Source organism: Macrobrachium nipponense, chromosome 1 (assembly GCF_015104395.2).
Source record: "Macrobrachium nipponense isolate FS-2020 chromosome 1, ASM1510439v2, whole genome shotgun sequence".
Lineage (NCBI taxonomy): Eukaryota > Metazoa > Arthropoda > Malacostraca > Decapoda > Palaemonidae > Macrobrachium > Macrobrachium nipponense.
Genome location: NC_087200.1, coordinates 5,710,821 through 5,730,039, shown reverse-complemented (window position 1 = coordinate 5,730,039; position 19,219 = coordinate 5,710,821). Strand labels below are relative to the sequence as shown.

The 19,219-nt window shown below is 45.1% G+C and overlaps 1 protein-coding gene across 1 annotated transcript in view; it reads right to left on the bottom strand.

Moving 5' to 3' along the window:
- The window catches only part of LOC135219104 (NAD-dependent protein deacylase-like), a 182,262-nt gene that overhangs the window by 24,880 nt on the left and 138,163 nt on the right, over window positions 1-19,219 (bottom strand). Inside the window, exon 5 of the mRNA XM_064255546.1 lies at window positions 18,358-18,508. Within this exon, the coding sequence (XP_064111616.1) occupies window positions 18,358-18,508 (151 nt within the window). The remainder of the gene's footprint in view (window positions 1-18,357; window positions 18,509-19,219) is intronic.

The window sequence follows — 19,219 nt, the reverse complement described above, 5'->3', positions numbered from 1 at the left end:
GATGTCTCGTTCTCCTAGGAGGTCCTACGTTCGTCATTTGTCTTCCAGAGTCAGTGTCGTGACTTGTCAAGGCAGAGGTATCACTCCGCTGCTTCTCCTTCTCCCAGAAGGTGTCGGTGCCATGTAAATTCCACCCACAAAAATTTCTCCAAGAAAATTCCACCCACGAAAATTCCACCCATGTAAAATTCCACCCACGGAATTTCCACCCCAAAAAAGATTTATTTTATAAATGGGAAATATGGGAAATAGAAACAGATAATGTTAAAAAATTATCTTTGAATCAATTGAAAATATAATTAGATAATGTAAAAAACATTTTTAATCTTTGAATGAGTCAGTGGTCGTGACTTGTCAAGGCAGAGGTATCACTCTGCTGATTCTCCTTCTCCCAGGTGTCGGTGCCATGTAAATTCCACCCATGTAAAATTCCACCCATGAAATTTCCACCTCAAAACAGATTTATTTTATAGATGGGAAATATAGGAAATAGAAACAGATAATGTAAAAAAAATTATCTTTGAATCAATTGAAAATATAAACACACAGATAATGTAAAAAACATTTTTAATCTTTGAATGAGTTGAAAATATAAAAAACACAAAATTATATTTAAATATTTTAATGCATTTTAATTAGTTAAAATCAGTTCTTAATTCAACCTATATCAGATGATAATATAAACAGAAACAAACATAAGATTTTATTCATACAAGTTATAAGCTATACCTTTTAAAAATTCAATAATGTGTGATGATTCATAATTTTCTACGAGATGTATCAGTCTTTCATTTACAGACGTGTTTTTTTCTTTTTTCAGCTGTGTCTCCTCGTTTCAAATGAATAATTTTTGGAGTGAAGAGCAAAGTGCCCACAAATTTGGATGGATACTTGTTAGCGACACTCTTAGAGCACTATTAAAACTTTCCACATGAACAGCATTTAGAGCACGTTCATTAACATTCCACATTTCGATAGGGAAAAGAGGTTCAAATCATCATCTTTGTTCCCTCTTCCAAGCTGAACACCAATATATAATTCTGTTCAAAATAATAAATAACTTCTGTAGGTATAAATCTTCATCTTCGGAAAGTAGTTCAAAACCATCAACATCATTGTGGATGGGAAAAAATGCCAAAGCACTAAAGCACTTCACTTTCAATGCAAACGAAGAGTCAGTATCATACCAAACCTTCTTACCTAGTCCGCAAATCTTACGCCAGCAGGACTGACCTAAATGAAATAACCTGATATTTCAGCAATTACAAACAGTGATGTGAAGGTGTTGTGCAAAGATAATTCAAAATCCATGATGCACAGCATTGGTTGACTGTTTGGCTGTAATTCAAAGATAGCTAAAAAAAAAAAAAAAAAGCCTTCTGTAGGTGGCCTCTTGTTTATTACACAACAGTGCAAGAGCTCGAGGGAAACACCTTCCTTTAACAATGAAATGGATCATGAATAACTGCTGGGTCCAGAGATTTGGAGAAGCTTTAAATGTTCCGTCACAGGACCATATATTATTTGCTGATAGACAGATCATCCAATCCCGCTTCCGTTGCAAATATTAAAATACAGCCTGAGTCCTCTATACCACTATCATATGCTAAGAAAAGTGAGCCATCAGGAAGATATAAGAATCTGGAAGAGCAGGAATCCCTAAAGTAGTTCATCTCCAGTTTTGAATACTATTGTGGGTAAGGCTATACACATTTTGTAGCCATGATTTTCCATTCTCGTCTAGTGGCGGAGTGGCACCTGCAATTATATCTGTGGTCGATGATCCATATGCTCCATAAACTGTATCACACATTGCACTTAAGGAACTCATGCTTCAATGGCTGCTTGTGAAGTGGCATGAGTATGCTTACCCGAACTATACAGCATACTTTGTCCGATAAGCTAGCAAAAGGACGGAAGAGAAGAAGAAATATCAGAGGAAACAAAGGTCAAATCTCCGAAATTCCCCTCGGTAATTTCCAAAGAGTAAGCGTAAATTTCAGATGAATGCATCTCGTCCTGATGTTAAAGGGTGAAAAATGTAATAAGGGTGTTGGCACACCCTTGTACATAAGGGATTTTGACGAAGGAAAAATCTATTTCTGGGCAAGGACCTGTGTTGCCCAGTGAAATAGGTTCCTTTGATACTATTTCTAGGTATAAATATTGCTATTCATACCAGAGAAAAAGAGAAACAATAGTGCCAAGATAAATGGCTCGCTCACCTTTTAAGAAAAGGTGTCGGTATAGATAAAGAGCGAGTGGATACCACTACCAGAGGTCCCTTGCCATTTAGCTTCTTCCTCCGCCAAAACCTCAACTACAGAGGAGCCGAACTAGAGCCCCGTTACCCTCTACTACTACAGTGAGCGCCTCTGACGTCATTCCTGAAGATAGCACCCAAGCTTGGGCCAAGCAGGGTGATGAATACAAAATAAGAGGGTGGGATTTCACTGGGCGACATAGGTCCTTGCCCAGAAATAGATTTTTCCTCCGTCAAAATCTCTTTTCTGGGCTCAGCCTGTGTCGCTCCGTGAAATACTGCCAGAGAATTGGCTCCACCAAGCTTGGAAGACTGCACAAAATACTGAAATAGCAGGTAAAATAAAGTAAAGTTAGTTGGTATAATGTACAACTTAAAGATACAAAATGGTGCGAAAGTACATGAAAGGTAAAACCATACGTTTTAACCACCTTAAAGCTACTTAGATTAACAATCTTAAAGCTACTTAATGGTAAACATGTATGCTACAGAAACAAATAAGTTGACAATTATACAAAACAAGCGAGGGAACTGAGCCCTAATGCAAAGCAAACAATGTATGAACAACTAAATCCAAGGCAAAATGTACAATAGAGGCGACCTAGCTAAACAAGGGTGCAAGTGAGGCAGGTAGAAGGGAAGGCTACAGAGAAAGGTTGATAAGTATATTAAGCAGTAAGAATCTGTTAGATCTATACCAAAACCAAACTTGAAGATCTTTTTAAAAGCCGATTTGGTAGTAGTAATAGTGCTTGCTGCAAGACCTTTCTCGAACAATGTTCTGAAGAAGGATATGGCCAAATTCGTGGTCATAATGTGTGTTTGAGCTCTTAAGAAACATAGCCAGTTTCTTAACAGCTGAGTCATATTGACGTAAGGTGGATTCCCTTTTATCTGACTCCAAAAATGTAATATTTTGGGGATCGATGTTAGCGTTCCTGCGAGCTGCAAACTTCATGAAATCCATAAAGTTAGGGCTTTCTGAATCCTTGAGGAAGCAGACACAGTCCTCGTTTGCACTAACTGGTTCAGTTTTTGGGAATTGGGAATCTGTTAGGGGCCGGAGTCCCAATTCTAGAAGTAGGGGGAACCCAATTGCTTTTGGGCCAATTGGGAGCTACTAGAGCCCCCCGGGCCAAACCGCCAATTCGAACGACCTGAGTTTGTTCAGGACTTTTCAGAAGAAGATTCACTGGGGGAAACAGATAAATCTTTTCCCACACATTCCAATCTAGGGCCATAAGCCAGAGGGTCGAAGAGATCTACCTGAAGCCCCGGGACTTTTTGACAGATCCATTTGAATGACTCCTTGTCGAGGGTCCACTCCGATTCTAGCGGGGCGGAGCGTGACAGAGCATCTGCTACCACGTTTCTGACCCCCGCTAAGTGGGTGGCTGACAGGTGCCATTTGTTCCTGTCCGCCAGAGAAAATATGGCTATTAGGACATGATTCAGGTGACTTGATTTGGATCCGCCCGTTTATGCAGTGGACTACTACTGCGCTGTCTAGGACCAGCTTGACATGAGATTTCTTGTGTGGACAAAGCCTTTTCAGAGTAAGAAACACTGCCATGGCTTCCAGTGCATTGATATGTAGCTGGCGGAATGGTAGGGACCAGGTTCCCTGGACCTTTTTGTACTGCGAGTACCCTCCCCACCCGCTTAGTGAAGCGTCCGTATGGATCACTAATGACGGTGGGGGAAATTGAAGGGGTACTGCCCTTGATAGGTTCTTTACCTCCGTCCATGGGCAGAGACGTTTCCGTAAGATCACTGGGATAGAGGCTAGCTTGTCCCAGGAACTGCGGTTTGCTCTTGAACGCCAGACCCTGTTTATATCCTTCAGTCTGGCTTTTAGAAGAATGTCCGTGACCGAGGCAAATTGGAGTGAGTCTAAGATCCTCTCCTGGCTCCTCCGGGAGGTTTGACATTGCTTGAGAAATTGCCTTGTGGACTTGGCTATTTCTTTCCTTTTTGACGGCGGGACTGACAGAGTATGCGAACCCAAGTCCCATTGTAGACCTAACCACTGGAATCGAGATTCCGGTGTTAGTCTGGACTTGGTTTTGTTTATTTGAAACCCTAAGTGTTCCAGGAATTTTATTACTTTGACTGTTGCCTTCTGGCATTCCTTGGGGGTCTTTGCCCATATGAGCCAATCGTCCAGATAAGCCACTAACATTATTCCTTGAGTTCTCAACTCTTGGACGACTGCTTCCGCCAGTTTCGTAAATATCCTGGGGGCGATATTGAGCCCGAATGGCATTACCTTGAAGGAATAAGCTGTTTCCTAGCTTGAAGCCTAGGAACGGGCGGAAGTGTCTGGCTATTGGAACATGATAGTAAACATCTGTAGGATCTATAGAGGTTGTGACGGCCCCACGGGGAAGTAAGGTCTGTACCTGCAAAACGCTCAGCATCCTGAACTTGTCGCAAGGAATTAATAAGTTTAGATGGGACAAGTCTAGGATGATTCTTCGTTTTCCTGAGTCTTTCTTTGGCACGCTGAACAAGCGTCCTTGAAATTTTAAGTTCATGACCCTTGATACTACTCCTTTGAGAAGAAGATCCTGGGTATTCTCTATCAATTCCGCTGTTGGTTTTTGGTAGAAATTGTTGGGTGGAGGAGGACCTTCTAGCCAGCTCCAACCCAGACCTTTGGTCACTATGCTCTGAGCCCAAGGGCTGAACCCCCACCGTTGGCGGAAGAGGTACAGCCTCCCTCCTACCTTGGGAGTCTCACTGTTGGTTTGCCGAGGGGCGACCTCCACGTGCTCCCCGGAAACCTCTGCCCCTGTTGGTGGCCCTGCCGGATCCTCTTTGGCGAGAGGCACCCCTGGCCCGACTAGCTCTGGCAAACCTATTAAACGGCTGAAAGGACTGGGCCTCAAAAGCCACGTTATAGGCCAGCGAGACAGCGAAGGAGGTTGATGGCTGGGGCTGTTGGGGCGGTTGTGTCAAAAGCACATACTGTTGTTGCGGATGTGCTTTTGACGAGGAGTGTTGTGGTACCTGAGGTACCTGCACCGCCTGAACCAGAGCCTGTTGTGGAGCCTGGAAGGACTGGAACTTCCTAGGCTGCTTCTTCAATCTGGGGTTGGGTCTGGATGATTCAGTCTTCCGTTTGGTCACGAGACCCCACCTGACCTTCAGGCTCTGATTGACCTTGGAGGCTTCGTGCAGAACCTCAGCCACTACCGGAGCAGGGAAGAAGTCTGTCCCCAAAATAGAGGAAGCGATAAGCCTATTTGGTTCATGGCGGATTGTGGCCTCCGCCAGAACATGCTTCCTGCAGTTCCTCCTCGCGACAACAAAGTCATAGAAGTCGCACTGCATTGTATGCAGAAGCGACTTTGCCATGACTTTAAACAACGGCTCTTGTTCGTAAACAAGAGCCGTCATCTCCGCCATCGGCAAGGAGGTAATCGACCTACTGAGTCTAGTCCGGGCGTCGTACTCAGTCTGGATTAACGACTCGGACAGTCTGGGGAGCCTCTCGCTGAATAGCGTTGTGGCGCAGTCTGGCTTTAACTTTCCTACAGTGAAGGTGGGCGCTGCACCTTCAAAGTAGTTCTCTGATCCGGGGATCAGAAGAGAGATCGGCTCCGTTTCCCAGAGCTGGGGCATAGGCTCATCCTTCAGAGCTGCCTGGTAAGTTGCTTCCACCACCTTAAAGGTAAGTGGGAGCAGAGTGCCTTCCACCGTGGTGAAGATGGTCAAAGGGCTTTTGAAGGCGGTGAGGCAAGTGTTCTCGCATTCCCACTCATCCAAACTCCTTAGCCAAGCCTGCTGCGCCTGTTCGCGAGGGAGGATAACAGTCTCCTTCGGGACTTTATCCTCTCTCATCATGGCTGCATCTGTTAGCCGGACGTAGCCCATAAATGGAGGTTGTAGGTCCTTGGGGTAGAACTCGAAGTCCTCAAGCCTCCGAGTTCCAATGCCTTCGACTGAGAGCATACCTTCCACAAAGGGAGCGTATGCTGCGATCCTCCAAGGGTTGTTAGGCTTGAAGGTAGGGAGTTTTGACGAGTCCGGCATGACGGAAGGTAAAACTACCTGACCGGACTGCGAATGTCCTGCCGTAATCAAGTCCCGAATGCCCGTCATAGCATTCTCTTGGGCTGTCATCCTCTCCGCCAGGGATTGGATCGACTGACCCGAGGCCTCAACCGAGCTTGACAGCTGGGAGAACATTTCCTGGAACCTAGCGTTCACCAGGTTCCCGACAACATCTCCCACCTTCTCCAGAATGTTGGAGGAGAAAGCTTCGGGGTCGAAGGAGGGGGTCTGAGCCTTCTCCTTCCGAGACCTGTGTTTAGGGGATTTTGAAGACGAAGAAGACGCTACCTTCGTCTTAACCGCCCCGGGATGGTGAGCCGAGGGCTTAGGGATAGAGGAAGGAGCCGACTTCTTCGGCAAGGACTTCGACACAGGCTTAAAGCCTGTAGAGGACTTTACTTTGGGGATCACGGAGGAAGTTTTGGGTCGAACCGACCTTTGCTTCTCCGTGAAGCCCTGGAAAGAGGTAGAAGTGGAAGGAACAGGAGAAGGAGAGGGAGAAGGACTCAAGGAAAGCCCTTGAGCCCCTACAGAACCTGCCTCAACTACACCCTTACTGTTGCCCATGACGTCCACAGTCATGGGCTCTAGGTCCAAATTGAGGGCCGCAACATCTCCTGCGACGTCCTCTACAATATCCCCTTCCGCCGGGAGCGAAACCATGGCCTAGATATCCGTGATGAGGGGGGCAGCAACTTGAGGGTCCACAACTGACCCCTTCTTGGCTCCTGGAAAAATCAGGTCCGCCATGTCCTGGGCCAGGATATACGGACGTCCTTTGGGAGAATTCCTCCCAAAATCCTCGACCCAGGCCTCAGGGAGACCAGTGCTGCGTCGTCCTCGTCGCTTCCAAGCCCTGTAAGAAGGGTTAGAGTTAGCAATTGAGGCGAAACGACCGGGGTCGTATACGTATTAGAACAATTCCAAATATAAATATGCACATAGATGAGTACAAATAATAATATGAATGGACCCAATGTATCATTAGCGGCGGAGCAATGAGACTTACTTCGGTGGAGGCTTCACCAACCAAGGCGTAGCACATGAGGCAGCCTTCGTAGTGCCACACTAGGTAGTCCTCCACTTGTACGGCGCACCCGGTGTGGGAGCAGCAGACCTCATGTCCGCAGGGGTCCTGTAGGACTGCATCGCAGCCCGTTTCTTGACAACAGATGACCTGTAAGTCAAAGGATACATGAGTATCGTTGACAACCCCTCCGGAGAGGTGTCAACGTATATATATATATATATATATATATATATATATATATATATATATATATATATATATATATTATATATATATATTCATATTATATATATATATATATATATATATATATATATAAATATATATATATATATATATAGTACATGCACGAATCTATATTACACAAGATTTATTTAGCTAGCACCGGAGTGGGTTCTGGTGAGCAAGCACAGAAGTAACATACGGTCATTGTACTAAGGCAACTGCCGCACTGTCACACATAGCTCCGAGTTCCGAAAGGTAAAGATTTTGCTGTCACGTATAGAGAGGGGAGAAGACTTCTAGGTCAACTCCGCCGTGGGGCCAGAGTAAGGCTGTCAGAACGTAGCTGAAGGTATACCCGTGCCACCAGTAACATGCAAAACTCAGAGAGCAGTAGCGTGACTGTGAAACTGATACCCATGGAGTGGAACTCCAGACTCTATACAAGATGGTTGTGTCTGTATGCTATGATAGGATAAAAGGAATACCAACTGTACAGGAGTACCGTGGATGTATTCCACCATAAGGCAGAGGCCTGTATGGCCATCCCATTCTCAAGGTCAGGTCCAGTGATGGCCGGAACTGAGACCGCCGGGGCGGAGAGAATGGTGAGTATCAGGGGGGGGGAGAGAGAGAGAGAGAGAGAGAGAGAGAGAGAGAGAGAGAGAGAGAGAGAGAGAGAGAGAGAGGATGTGGGGGGGGGTAGTCCCGGGCTCCGAGCAAAGCGACTGAGGACGGCAGGCCTGAGCGCTGAGTGTATCCACCCCCACCTACCTCTGAGAGCCCTCCCCCTCTCATGCGGACTCGGGTAGCTAGCTGCGTAGCGAGCGAGTCGTCACAACACCGAGGTGGGTGAGCATGGTGTGGAGGGGGAAAGAGGAGGGGAGGGGGAGGAGGTCAGCAACAGGGTGGCTCGTACGCGATCAACTAGGAACCTTCTCAGTCGGGTGAACAGACACGCGGTGGGGAGGACCAGACGATCACGAGGGGCCAATAGGCCAACCAAGTCGCACATAGCAACACAAACATAGATATAATAATAATAACAAGATATCTAGCTAGGCTAACACGGGGGAAAGGAAATAAATACCAGAGTGAGAGAAAGAGTGTCCTGGAGGGGTAGGCTAATCGCAAGGCTGATGACTTGGATGTGTTAGCCTAACCTGCAAGCGGCTAGTCGGTATGCTGTACCAAAATTCGGGGGCAGAAGACTAGGAGCAAGGACACTAATACGAAGGGACAAGGTCCTAACGTAAAAAGAATACAACTCCTAATGAATCGGGATCTGGCTAGGCTAGGCTACGATCTGAACATGCGGTCGGAGTGAGGGGTCCCCGTGAAAGGCTAGGCTGAATAAAAATCAAGCTAACTTCATGAATATCAATATAAAATAGATATGGCAATAATAAAGGGATTTTGACGAAGGAAAAATCTATTTCTGGGTGATTGGCTCGTGTCGCCCTATGAAAGTATCCTTAATATCATTCTTTCTAGGTAAAATTAGCCTAAAATTACCAGAGAAAAACAAAATTAAGAAAATGTCAGTAAAAACTGACTCGCTCACTCTTAAAAGAAGTGTCGGTATGAAATAGGGGCGAGTGTGGAACACTACCACGAGACAGACACCAATTAGAACTTCCCTATCAAAATCCCCCCAAGAGAGAGCTGATACCAACGGGCGATGCAGCCTCTACTACTACTACTAGAGGACGCCACGGACAGCAGCGCCCCTAGCGGTCATCCTTAATAAAAACATAAATACATCTTGTCCTGCAAGGGGGGGAAAACAAACCATAAAAAAAGGGGATGGGTTTCATAGGGCGACACGAGCCAATCACCCAGAAATAGATTTTTCCTTCGTCAAAATCCCTTTTCTGGGCTCAGCTCGTGTCGGCCTATGAAAGAGTACCAGAGAAACAGACAAGATGGAAAAAGGAAAAATGAAAACCTGTTTTAAAATGATGGATATAATATAAGTAAATCAAATACAGCATACAAAATAAGTACTTAAACTAACTATGGTAAACAATAAAACAATCCGAATAGTAAACTTAAGTACTTAAATGGTAGTAACAATATATAATATGCATGTAAAACAAAGAAATAGTTGAATTTACTTAATTAGAATATATAGGTACAATTATATACATACATGTGTCCTACCCTAGCATAAAAATAAGGGTAGGTACACTCAATTCCATCATTAATACAAATAAAACAAGTAATTCAAATATATACAAACACATTGTGACTGAAGTTATCACAAGTTAAATGGAAATTTATACAAACCATATTGTGGCCTAACCTAGCATAAAAATAAGGTTAGGACCACTGGGTACATATCAGTACCAATGTGGTTTGTCCCCTAGCAAAAAAATAAGGGACAAACCACTATAAAACACAACGGCTAAGGCTATAATGATGAGTAGCCTGGTGATAGGTTGAGGCATGTTGGTTGAAGTAGGTAGAAAGGAGACCTGGATCAATACTACAACTACTAAGCAGTATCAGGGGAAACTATGTTTCCCGCTGCTACTGCTGAAAACTTTAAAGATTCCAAGGACTTTAAATAATGCCGTTTAAAGACTGTCGGGGATTTCCATCCAGTATACTTCCTAAGATCCTCAAAGTTCATATGTTGGAAATAGTTAATAGAGGTGGCTACTCCCCTGATATCATGTGCTCTTGGGAATGAAACCTCAGGGTTGGCTTGTTTAATGAAGTAAAGGATTTGTTGCCTAATACCTTTAACTGACAAAGTACCAACCTTTTTCTCTCATGAAGAGAGCACCCGAGGATCTAGAAGAAGTACGAGATAGAAAGGCTCTAAGGGTTGATAACTGGGCAGAGAGAAGGATCCTGTGGAAGTGGGATAACCTTCCAAGGAGCCCACCTTGCAAGAGATCTTCATTTTTGGCTAAAAAGCTACGATCCGGAGCAAGTAGAACTTCTCCTGATGGAGGAATTCCACATGACCCGCATCTCTGGATAGAGCCGACAGTTCTGAAATTCTTGCTCCTGAGGCTAGGCTTAATAAGAATAGAGTCTTCCTCAGGAGCATTATGAATGTACAAGATGAGTTGTCAGTATCTGAAGCCTAGTTTGAGAACATCATTCAAGAACCATGAAACTGTAGTAGGCCTCTGAGAAGGTCTAAGTCTAGCACAGGCTTTAGGGATAGATGTTGAAATAAGATTCAGTTAAATCTATCTGAAAACCTACTTGAAAGATTTTCTTCAAAGCCGACTTGTGAGTGGTAATCGTGCTAGCTGCTAAACCTTTTTCAAATAAAGATCTGAAAAGGATATAGCCAAATTAACTGTCATGGTTAGTTGTAGTGTTCGATTCTCTCAAGAAAGATGCTAATTTCTTAACAGCTGAGTCATATTGTCTGATGGTTGACTCTCTCTTATCTGATTCCAGTAAGAGAATATTCTGTGGATCAATGTTAGCATCTTTATTAGCCGCAAACTTCATGAAGTCCATAAAGTTTAGGGTCTGGAGAGTTCCTGAGAAGCGAACACAGTCCTCATTTGTACTGATTGTGATAGTTGGGATTGGGGATCCGTTGAGGTCGGAGACCCAATTCCAAGAGAAGTGGATACCCAGTTGCTCTTGGGCCAGTCCGTGCAATCAGAGCTACTATCCCTTTGAAAGACCTTAGTTTGTCTAGGACTTTCAGGAGAAGATTCACTGGAGGAAAAACGTAAATTCTCCTCCACTGATTCCAATCCAACGACAGGGCTCCGCGGCATAAGCCAGAGGGTCCAGGTTGGGGGCCACATAGCAAGGGAGCTTGTGGTTCGCTTGTGAGGCGAAGAGATCCACTTGGAGACCTGGGACTCTCCGGCTTCACCCACTGGAATGACCCGTCGTCCAGAGACCACTCTGATTCCAGAGGAGAACTGACCGGGACAGGGCGTCTGCTATCACATTCCTTACTCCTGCCAGGTGAGTGGCAGACAGATGCCATTTGTGTTTGTTTGCTAATGCAAAGATGGCTATCATGACATGATTCACATGCTTGGATTTGGACCCTCCTCTGTTGATGCAATGAACTACCACTGCACTGTCAAAACTAGCCTTAGATGAGACTTCTTCGGGGAAGCAGTCTCTTCAGAGTAAGAAATACTGCCATCTTGCTTCCAACACGTTTATGTGGAGCTGGCGAAATTGAACTGACCAAGTCCCCTGAACCTGTTTGAACTGAGAGTATCCCCCCCACCCGGACAGGGATGCATCCGTGTGAATGGTTAACACTGGGAGGGGATATTGAAGGGGTACTTTCTTGGCTAAGTTCTTTACTTTTGACCAAGGCCGTAGTTGGTTGCGGAGGATCTGTGGGATTACTGACAACTTGTCTCGATATTTGGAGTTTGCTCTTGACCGCCAAATTCGAGTTTATATCTTTCAGCCTTGCTTTCAGAAGGATATCTGTTACTGAAGCAAACTGAAGAGACCTAGATTCTCTCCTGGTTTCTTCTTGACGTTTGTTTTGCACTTGAGAAATTGCCTGACAGGATTTTGCTATTTCCTTCCGTTTGGCTACTGGAATTGATAGATTGTGGGAGGACAAATCCCACTGGATTCCCAGCCACTGAAAACGAGATTCCGGAACAAGTCTGGATTTCGTTTTGTTATCTGGCAACCAGATGTTCCAGAAAGTGAACTACCTTTTTGGTAGCTTTGAGACATTCCTCGACTGTTGGTGCCCAGATTAACCAATCGTCGAGGTATGCCGCTACCATGATTCCCTGAGCTCTCAATTGTTGTACAACCACTTTCTGCTATCTTTGTGAATACCCCCTGGGGGCTACATTCAGACCGAAGGGCATCACTTTGATGAGAATGTCTGATTTCCTAGCCTGAATCCTAGGAATGGGCGGAAGTGCCTGGCTATAGGGATATGATAGTATGCGTCTGTAAGATCGATGGAGCATGTGACGGCTCCACGCGGCAGTAAGGTCCTTACTTGCGAGAGGGTAAGCATCTTGAACTTGTCGCAGCGAATGAAAGAGTTTAGCTTTGACAAGTCTAAGATTACCCTTCTTTTTGTTGAGCCTTTCTTTGGAACGCTGAATAAGCGACCTTGAAATTTTAGATGCTTGACTCTCGCAATAGCTCCTTTCTGAAGGAGTTCTTCCGCGTAATCTATCAATTCCTCTGACGGTAGCTGATGGAATGATTTGATTGGAGGAGGATCTTGGATCCAGCTCCAGCCTAATCCCTTGGACACTATGCTCTGTGCCCAACTGCTGAACCCCCACGTGGCGGAAAAGGAACAGCCTCCCTCCTACCTGGAGAGCCTCATTGCTGATGGGCGGGTTGGCCACCACGCCCTCCTCTGAACGTTTACTCCTTGCGCCCCTTCCTGCGCCACGGTGACGAAAGTAACCTCTCGCCCTACCCTCGATTGAGAGTAGCCTTGAACCTCATAAGCAGGTTAAAGGCAGGCGAGATGGCATAGGAGGTCGAAGGCTGGGATTGCTGGGGCACCAGGAGGAACGGCTGAGTTTGTTTAGCTGTAGCAGGTTGTCCTTGTTGGGTGACTGGGACCGCCTGCACAAACTGCTGCTGAGGCTGGAGTTTTTTGTATGGCTGGAATCTCTTTACCAGCCTTCGGTTTGGTTTCCTGCCAGCAGTAGGAACGGATTCCTGTTTCCTCTTAGAGGAAATGCCCCACCTAGCTCTAAGGCTCTGTTGAGTCTAGCAGCTTCGTGAATGAACTTCGTTCACTGCTGACTCTGGGAAGAGATCCGCTCCCCACATGCTGGCAGATAAGAGTCTATTAGGCTCGTGCCTGATAGTACACTCTTGAAGAACATGCTTCCGACAGTTCTTCCTGGCTTGGAAGAAGTCAAAAGCGTCTAGCAGAACCGTGTGAAATTGTGATTTCGCTAAGATCTTAAATAGCGGTTCGTTCGCATAAGACAGTGCAGCCATTTCCGTGACTATGATAGAGTTAAGGGACCTGCCAAACCTAGTCCGCGCATCGAACTCTGCCTGGATTAGGGAGTCCGGCAGCCTAGGCAACTTCTCACCGAACTGGTCCATAGCGCAGTCCGGCTTGAGTTTACCTTGCGTGAAAGTAGCAGGCAGGTTTTCCCATAACTCTCCGAAGGCGGGAAAGAGTGGAGAAGTGGACTCCGACTCTCTCAACTGCGGAAGGGGCTCATCCTTGAGGACTGCCTGAAGAGCCTTCTCCACCAATTTCGTGGCGAACGGAAGAGAGACCTCCTCTTCCGTGGCGAAAATAGTGAATGGGCTCTTATAGGCCTGGAGGTTTAGTATTCGTACACTCCCCAGTCCTCAAGGCAGTGAACCCATTCCCGTTGGGCGTGGTCTCTACTGTAGAGGACAGACTCCTTCGAGATCTTGTCCTCCCTTGTAAGAGCCGTTGGTGTCAGCCGAGCATACCCGATGAAAGGCTGTGACAGACCCGGAGGATAGAACTCGAAGTCCTCAATCCTTCGAGTGCCAAAACTCCGGGATCGAAATCATCCCGTCCTTAAAGGGAGCATACCGGACGCTACTCTCCATGGATTCTCCATAGAGAAAGTCTGGCAGAGAGTCGTAAGACGGGAGTTGGAGGATCCCCGTGCTAGAAGACAGGGGATACTGGGGGAGGAGCCTGGGATAGCCCAGACATCCGATCCTCAGTCTCTCTTACTCTATTTGAGAGTTCTTGGACGGTCTGTCCAGTTTGAGACAGAGTGCTCGACAATTGTGCGAACATCTGCTCAAAGCGGGTTCCCCAAGCTGAGATTTGAGAACCCACCATCACTCCTACCTGCTCATCATTCTGGTGAGACAGGAGAAGGAACGCAGGAGCTGGTGCTTGCTACCCCTGCCGGCATAGCCGGAGAGGGGGCAACGGAGGCGGGAGAAGGCAACGACTCGGTAGGTAGCGCGAGCTTTCTCCTTCGAAGCCTTGCCTCTAGAACTCTTCGACTGGGAAGAGCTTGGCTTAGCCTCACCGCGTCGGCGTAAGAAGTCGATGACTTCCTAGCCGAAGAAGACGAAGACGACTTTCTAGAAGTCGACTTAGACAGAGTCTTCGGTTTCTCTTTCCCTTCTCCTTGGGAGGTACAGAGAGAGCGGGAGTGCGGCTTAGGGATCTCAGATCCCGGAAAGCCTTGGAAAGATGCAGAAGAAGAAGGGACAGGAGAAGATCCCAGGAGCGTCCAAGGAAAGACCTTGGGCGCCCGACAAACCTACCTCAACCAACAAACCCTCACTCACTACCGCCATCGGCTCGAGGTTCAGATCCAGGCCGGCGACGTCCGGGACTGGCTCCTGGGCGGCGGCTACGAGTCCCAACGATGCTGAAGATCTTGCTGGATGCGGCTATTACGGGAGGCGGCGGACAAGGGATCGACGTAGCCCGTCGACTTGCCCGCAGGGAAGATCTGGATGGCCAGCTTTTTATCCAGAATGTAGGGCTGGCCCTTGGCGGCGTTCTTTCCAAAGCCGCCTACCACGCTTTCATGAGTGGCGAGGGCGACTTCCCTCACCCCGCTAGCCTGAAAAGAAAGGCTGAATTAGCTACCAATTGCGGACAGGGTTAACAAACTTACGAACTAAAAGTGTTAGTAAATTGATAACTAGTTTTATAATGGTCTTACCCCATCAACCAGCTGACCGACCAGGTCGTAGCAAATGGTGCAGGCCTCGGGATGCCAAACGATGAACTCGTTGAACAGGGTGGCACACGGGGCATGGACCTGCACTCCATCGTGTCCGCAGGGGTCATGTAACGTCGCATTGCAAGCGAGGACCTGACAGTTGGTAGCCTGTAAGTAGAAACGTACATGAGTACAGAGTAATACTTACAGTCTAACATATGCTCCGCTGGTGCCGGAGCGATAAAGTTAGATGAAACCAGAGCCCTGCTAAAATACGTGTGGTAACCATGTTGGAAGAAAGTCTATGGCTCCGCCATTGGCGTGGCGGAAGGCACAAAAATCAACCAACTAGGAGTGGTGGTAAAGGAAACCACAACGTAAAATGACGGGGATGGTTGATAACATAATAGTAAAAAACACAATTCATTGTAAAACATCTTAAATTAGGGTATATATCCTTAACATAGTACAGTAATAACATCAAAACCAACTTCTCTCCACCCGTCCTACTAGAGAGTGCGTAGGTAAGGGTAAGCTCCCTTCCGGTAGCGGGGGAGAGATATAAGGATATAGTAGCAAGCAAACGGACCATCCATAGTACCCACCCTACCCGCTAGTGGAGCCAATAACCTATAACCAAAGGGGCCCCGGCTGCGACGGAAGGCTCCTTTCGTATCGTAAGGGAGGTGGCTGAGTAATGGGTATGGGGGGGAAGGAGGTCCCGGTGAAACACGGCGGGAGCGAGGAAAGGGGGAAGGGATGGCCTACTCCTCCCCACCTCACCAATAACTACCCGTATGGAGACCCGGTACCTCCTAGTGGTCGCCCTAAACCCCTGCTGTGGAACCTCCCGGCACCTCCGGAATGAGAGAGAAGGCTAAGAGGTGTTATGACAATCCAGGGGTCCCCCAGCTCCTCCCTACATCAGAGAGGGAGGGAAGGGGCAGGGTGAGGTGCTATGGAACACGTGACTCCTAGTGGCCTAGGCCGCGATCACCACAACCGTGGTAGGGCCACGTGAACCAAGCTGTACCAATACATGGAACAAGCACCTAGGCTAGCCTAACACCCTAAATAATAATAATAATAATAAAATACATCGAAAGGTGGAAGAGACACTTTTAGGAAAAGAGAAAGAAGCCCAGAGGAGGCAACTATTCCAAGAAACAGTAGCCTACTCGAGCCAGCGATAGCCGATGTAGAGCAAGAGCCGGGATGCTGGGCCAGAATAAAATAATGATAGCCCTAAATACCAAGCTAAGAGAATGGTAAGAGGGCTAAACTAGCTAAAACTCGATGTAAAACAATGAACGTGAAAAATAAGCCCATAAGTATAAGAAGTCCCAGTATGGAGGACCGGGAATTCTTACGAGGCAGCATGGCCGCCACGAGACAACCGGGAAACCGTATATGACCTATAAAAAGGAAAATACTGGTACCACCGGAAGATAAAAACTATGATAAAATATTACTTATGAGTTACTTAACTTAGCCGTGGCAATTGCTGAACGTTTCCATCTTAGAAAACGAGATAAATCCACAATGGTAAATGCAGAGAAAAAAACAGCGTCAAGATGCTGGCGCTAAAATTAAGGATAACCGCTAGGGGCGCTGCTGTCCGTGGCGTCCTCTAGTAGTAGTAGTTAGAGGCTGCATCGCCCGTGGTATCAGCTCTCTCTTGGGGGGATTTTGATAGGGAAGTTCTAATTGGTGTCTGTCTCGTGTAGTGTTCCACCAACTCGCCCCCCTATTTCATACCGACACTTCTTTTTAAGAGTGAGCGAGTCAGTTTTACTGACATTTTTCTTAATTTTGTTTTTCTCTGGTAATTTTAGGCTAATTTTACCTAGAAAGAATGATATTAAGGATACTTTCCATAGGCCGACACGAGCTGAGCCCAGAAAAATACTGCCTAAAAGGTAGCTCTGATGGTGTGGGAGACCAAAAGAGTACGTGAACCGCCATGCGGTCGAAGAGGAGAAACCGGCGCGGGAACAATGAAGCTCACGCTACCTTATCTCCTCCTTAAACACAATAAAACAAGGGAGATCTTCATAAAATGAGATATTAAAACCTTAAAAGCAGTACTCAACTTGGATGCAGAAGCTTGAGCCATCTTGAAAAATAAATCCAGAATAACAAAGCAAAAAACACAGCACAAAAGAAAGAAGCATGTGTCAGCGACAATGCTATCAAAAGGAATGACGTCAAAGGCGCTCACTGTAGTAGTAGAGAATAGCGGGGCTCTAGTTCGGCTCCACTGTAGTTGAGGTTTTGGCGGAGGAAGAAGCTAAATGGCAAGGGTCCTCTGGTAGTGGTATCCACTCGCTCTTTATCTATACCGACACCTTTTATTAAAAGGTGAGCGAGCCATTTATCTTGGCACTATTGTTTCTCTTTTTCTCTGGTATGAATAGCAATATTTATACCTAGAAATAGTATCAAAGGAACCTATTTCACGGAGCGACACAGGCTGAGCCCAGAAAAAATATTTATGTACTGCGATGTGTAGGTGCAGTGCATTCTCCTATGACATCTGAAGTCAAACTGATTTTCCTCTATTTTCTACTGAGCTACTACATTTACCATGTAAGAGTTGCAAGAGGTCAATTATGGCCCATGGAAGTGATCTGAACACTTTTCCCAAAAAATTAATTCTACATGGCACGAAATCTTGAACATATACATATGTGGCCCGGAATCCACCAAAAAGCTACAAGTAAACATTTACAGTGTATATGTCACCCAGCCACTGGGGGTTAATATAATATATTTGATTTAATACTGCATATACTATACGTTACTGTACAGATTTTGATACCCTCCCAAAGCCCACCCTAAAAATATACTTCGGATGTTCAATAAATACCTAACTTGTCTGGCATAATTCTTGTTTTCTTTCTAAATTATATTACACATTTAGTGCACTGATAATGCTGAAATCAAAAACACTCAAATGGTTTGAAATTAACTTACTTTGATTAATCTAGCAATATTCAACTAATCTAGTCAAGGGGTTTCCCCTTCATGTAGGATTAGCAAGGTCTTAGTACAACATTGTAAAATGAGTTGTTTGTATATCAGCAACATACTTCATTAGTTTATGGATTTTATAGCAAATACTAAAAAATTTAAAAACTTTCATGAACTGTACTAACCCAAATGAATCTGTGGCTGGAGTTGTTTCAAGGTTAAATTCTGCAACAGGAACACCTCGAGCAGCAACTTGTGGGGCAAACATTGCAGCTGGATACACAACAGATGATGTACCAACAACCAAGCACAAGTCACAACTATCCAATTCAGTACCTATATGGAAAAAACAGCCTTTCAATTCACAGCAAAATTAGTGACATCCTTAAAAAAAAAATTCTGTTAGAAGTGCATATTTCTGAACACAATCTTTAATTACTTTAATATATATATATATATACACACACACATATATATATATATGTATATATATATATATATCTATATATATATATATATATATATATATATATATATATACAGGCAGTCCCGGGTTACGAACGGTCTCGGCTTATGACGTTCGAGGTTACGACGCTTTTCAATTATATTCATCAGAAATTATTTCCAGGGTTACGACGCATGTTCCAGAGTTATGACGCCTACAAACGCTGATCTGGCAGATGAAATATGACACCAAGAATGCAAAATAATCAATATTTAAAGGTTTTTTTATGAAAAATGCAATAAGAATGCAGTTTACATAGTTTTGAATGCACCTAAAGCATTAAAAGTAAGGTTTTCTTAGGATTTTTGACAATGTTCCGGATTACGACGATTTTCGGCTTACGATGCGTCTCAAGAACGGAACGCCTGTCGTAACCCGGGGACTGCCTGTATATATATATATATATATAATATATATATATATATATATATAGTATATATATATATATATTATATATATATATATAGTATATATTGTAGATATATATATATATATATATATATATATATGATATATATATATATATTAATATATATATACAC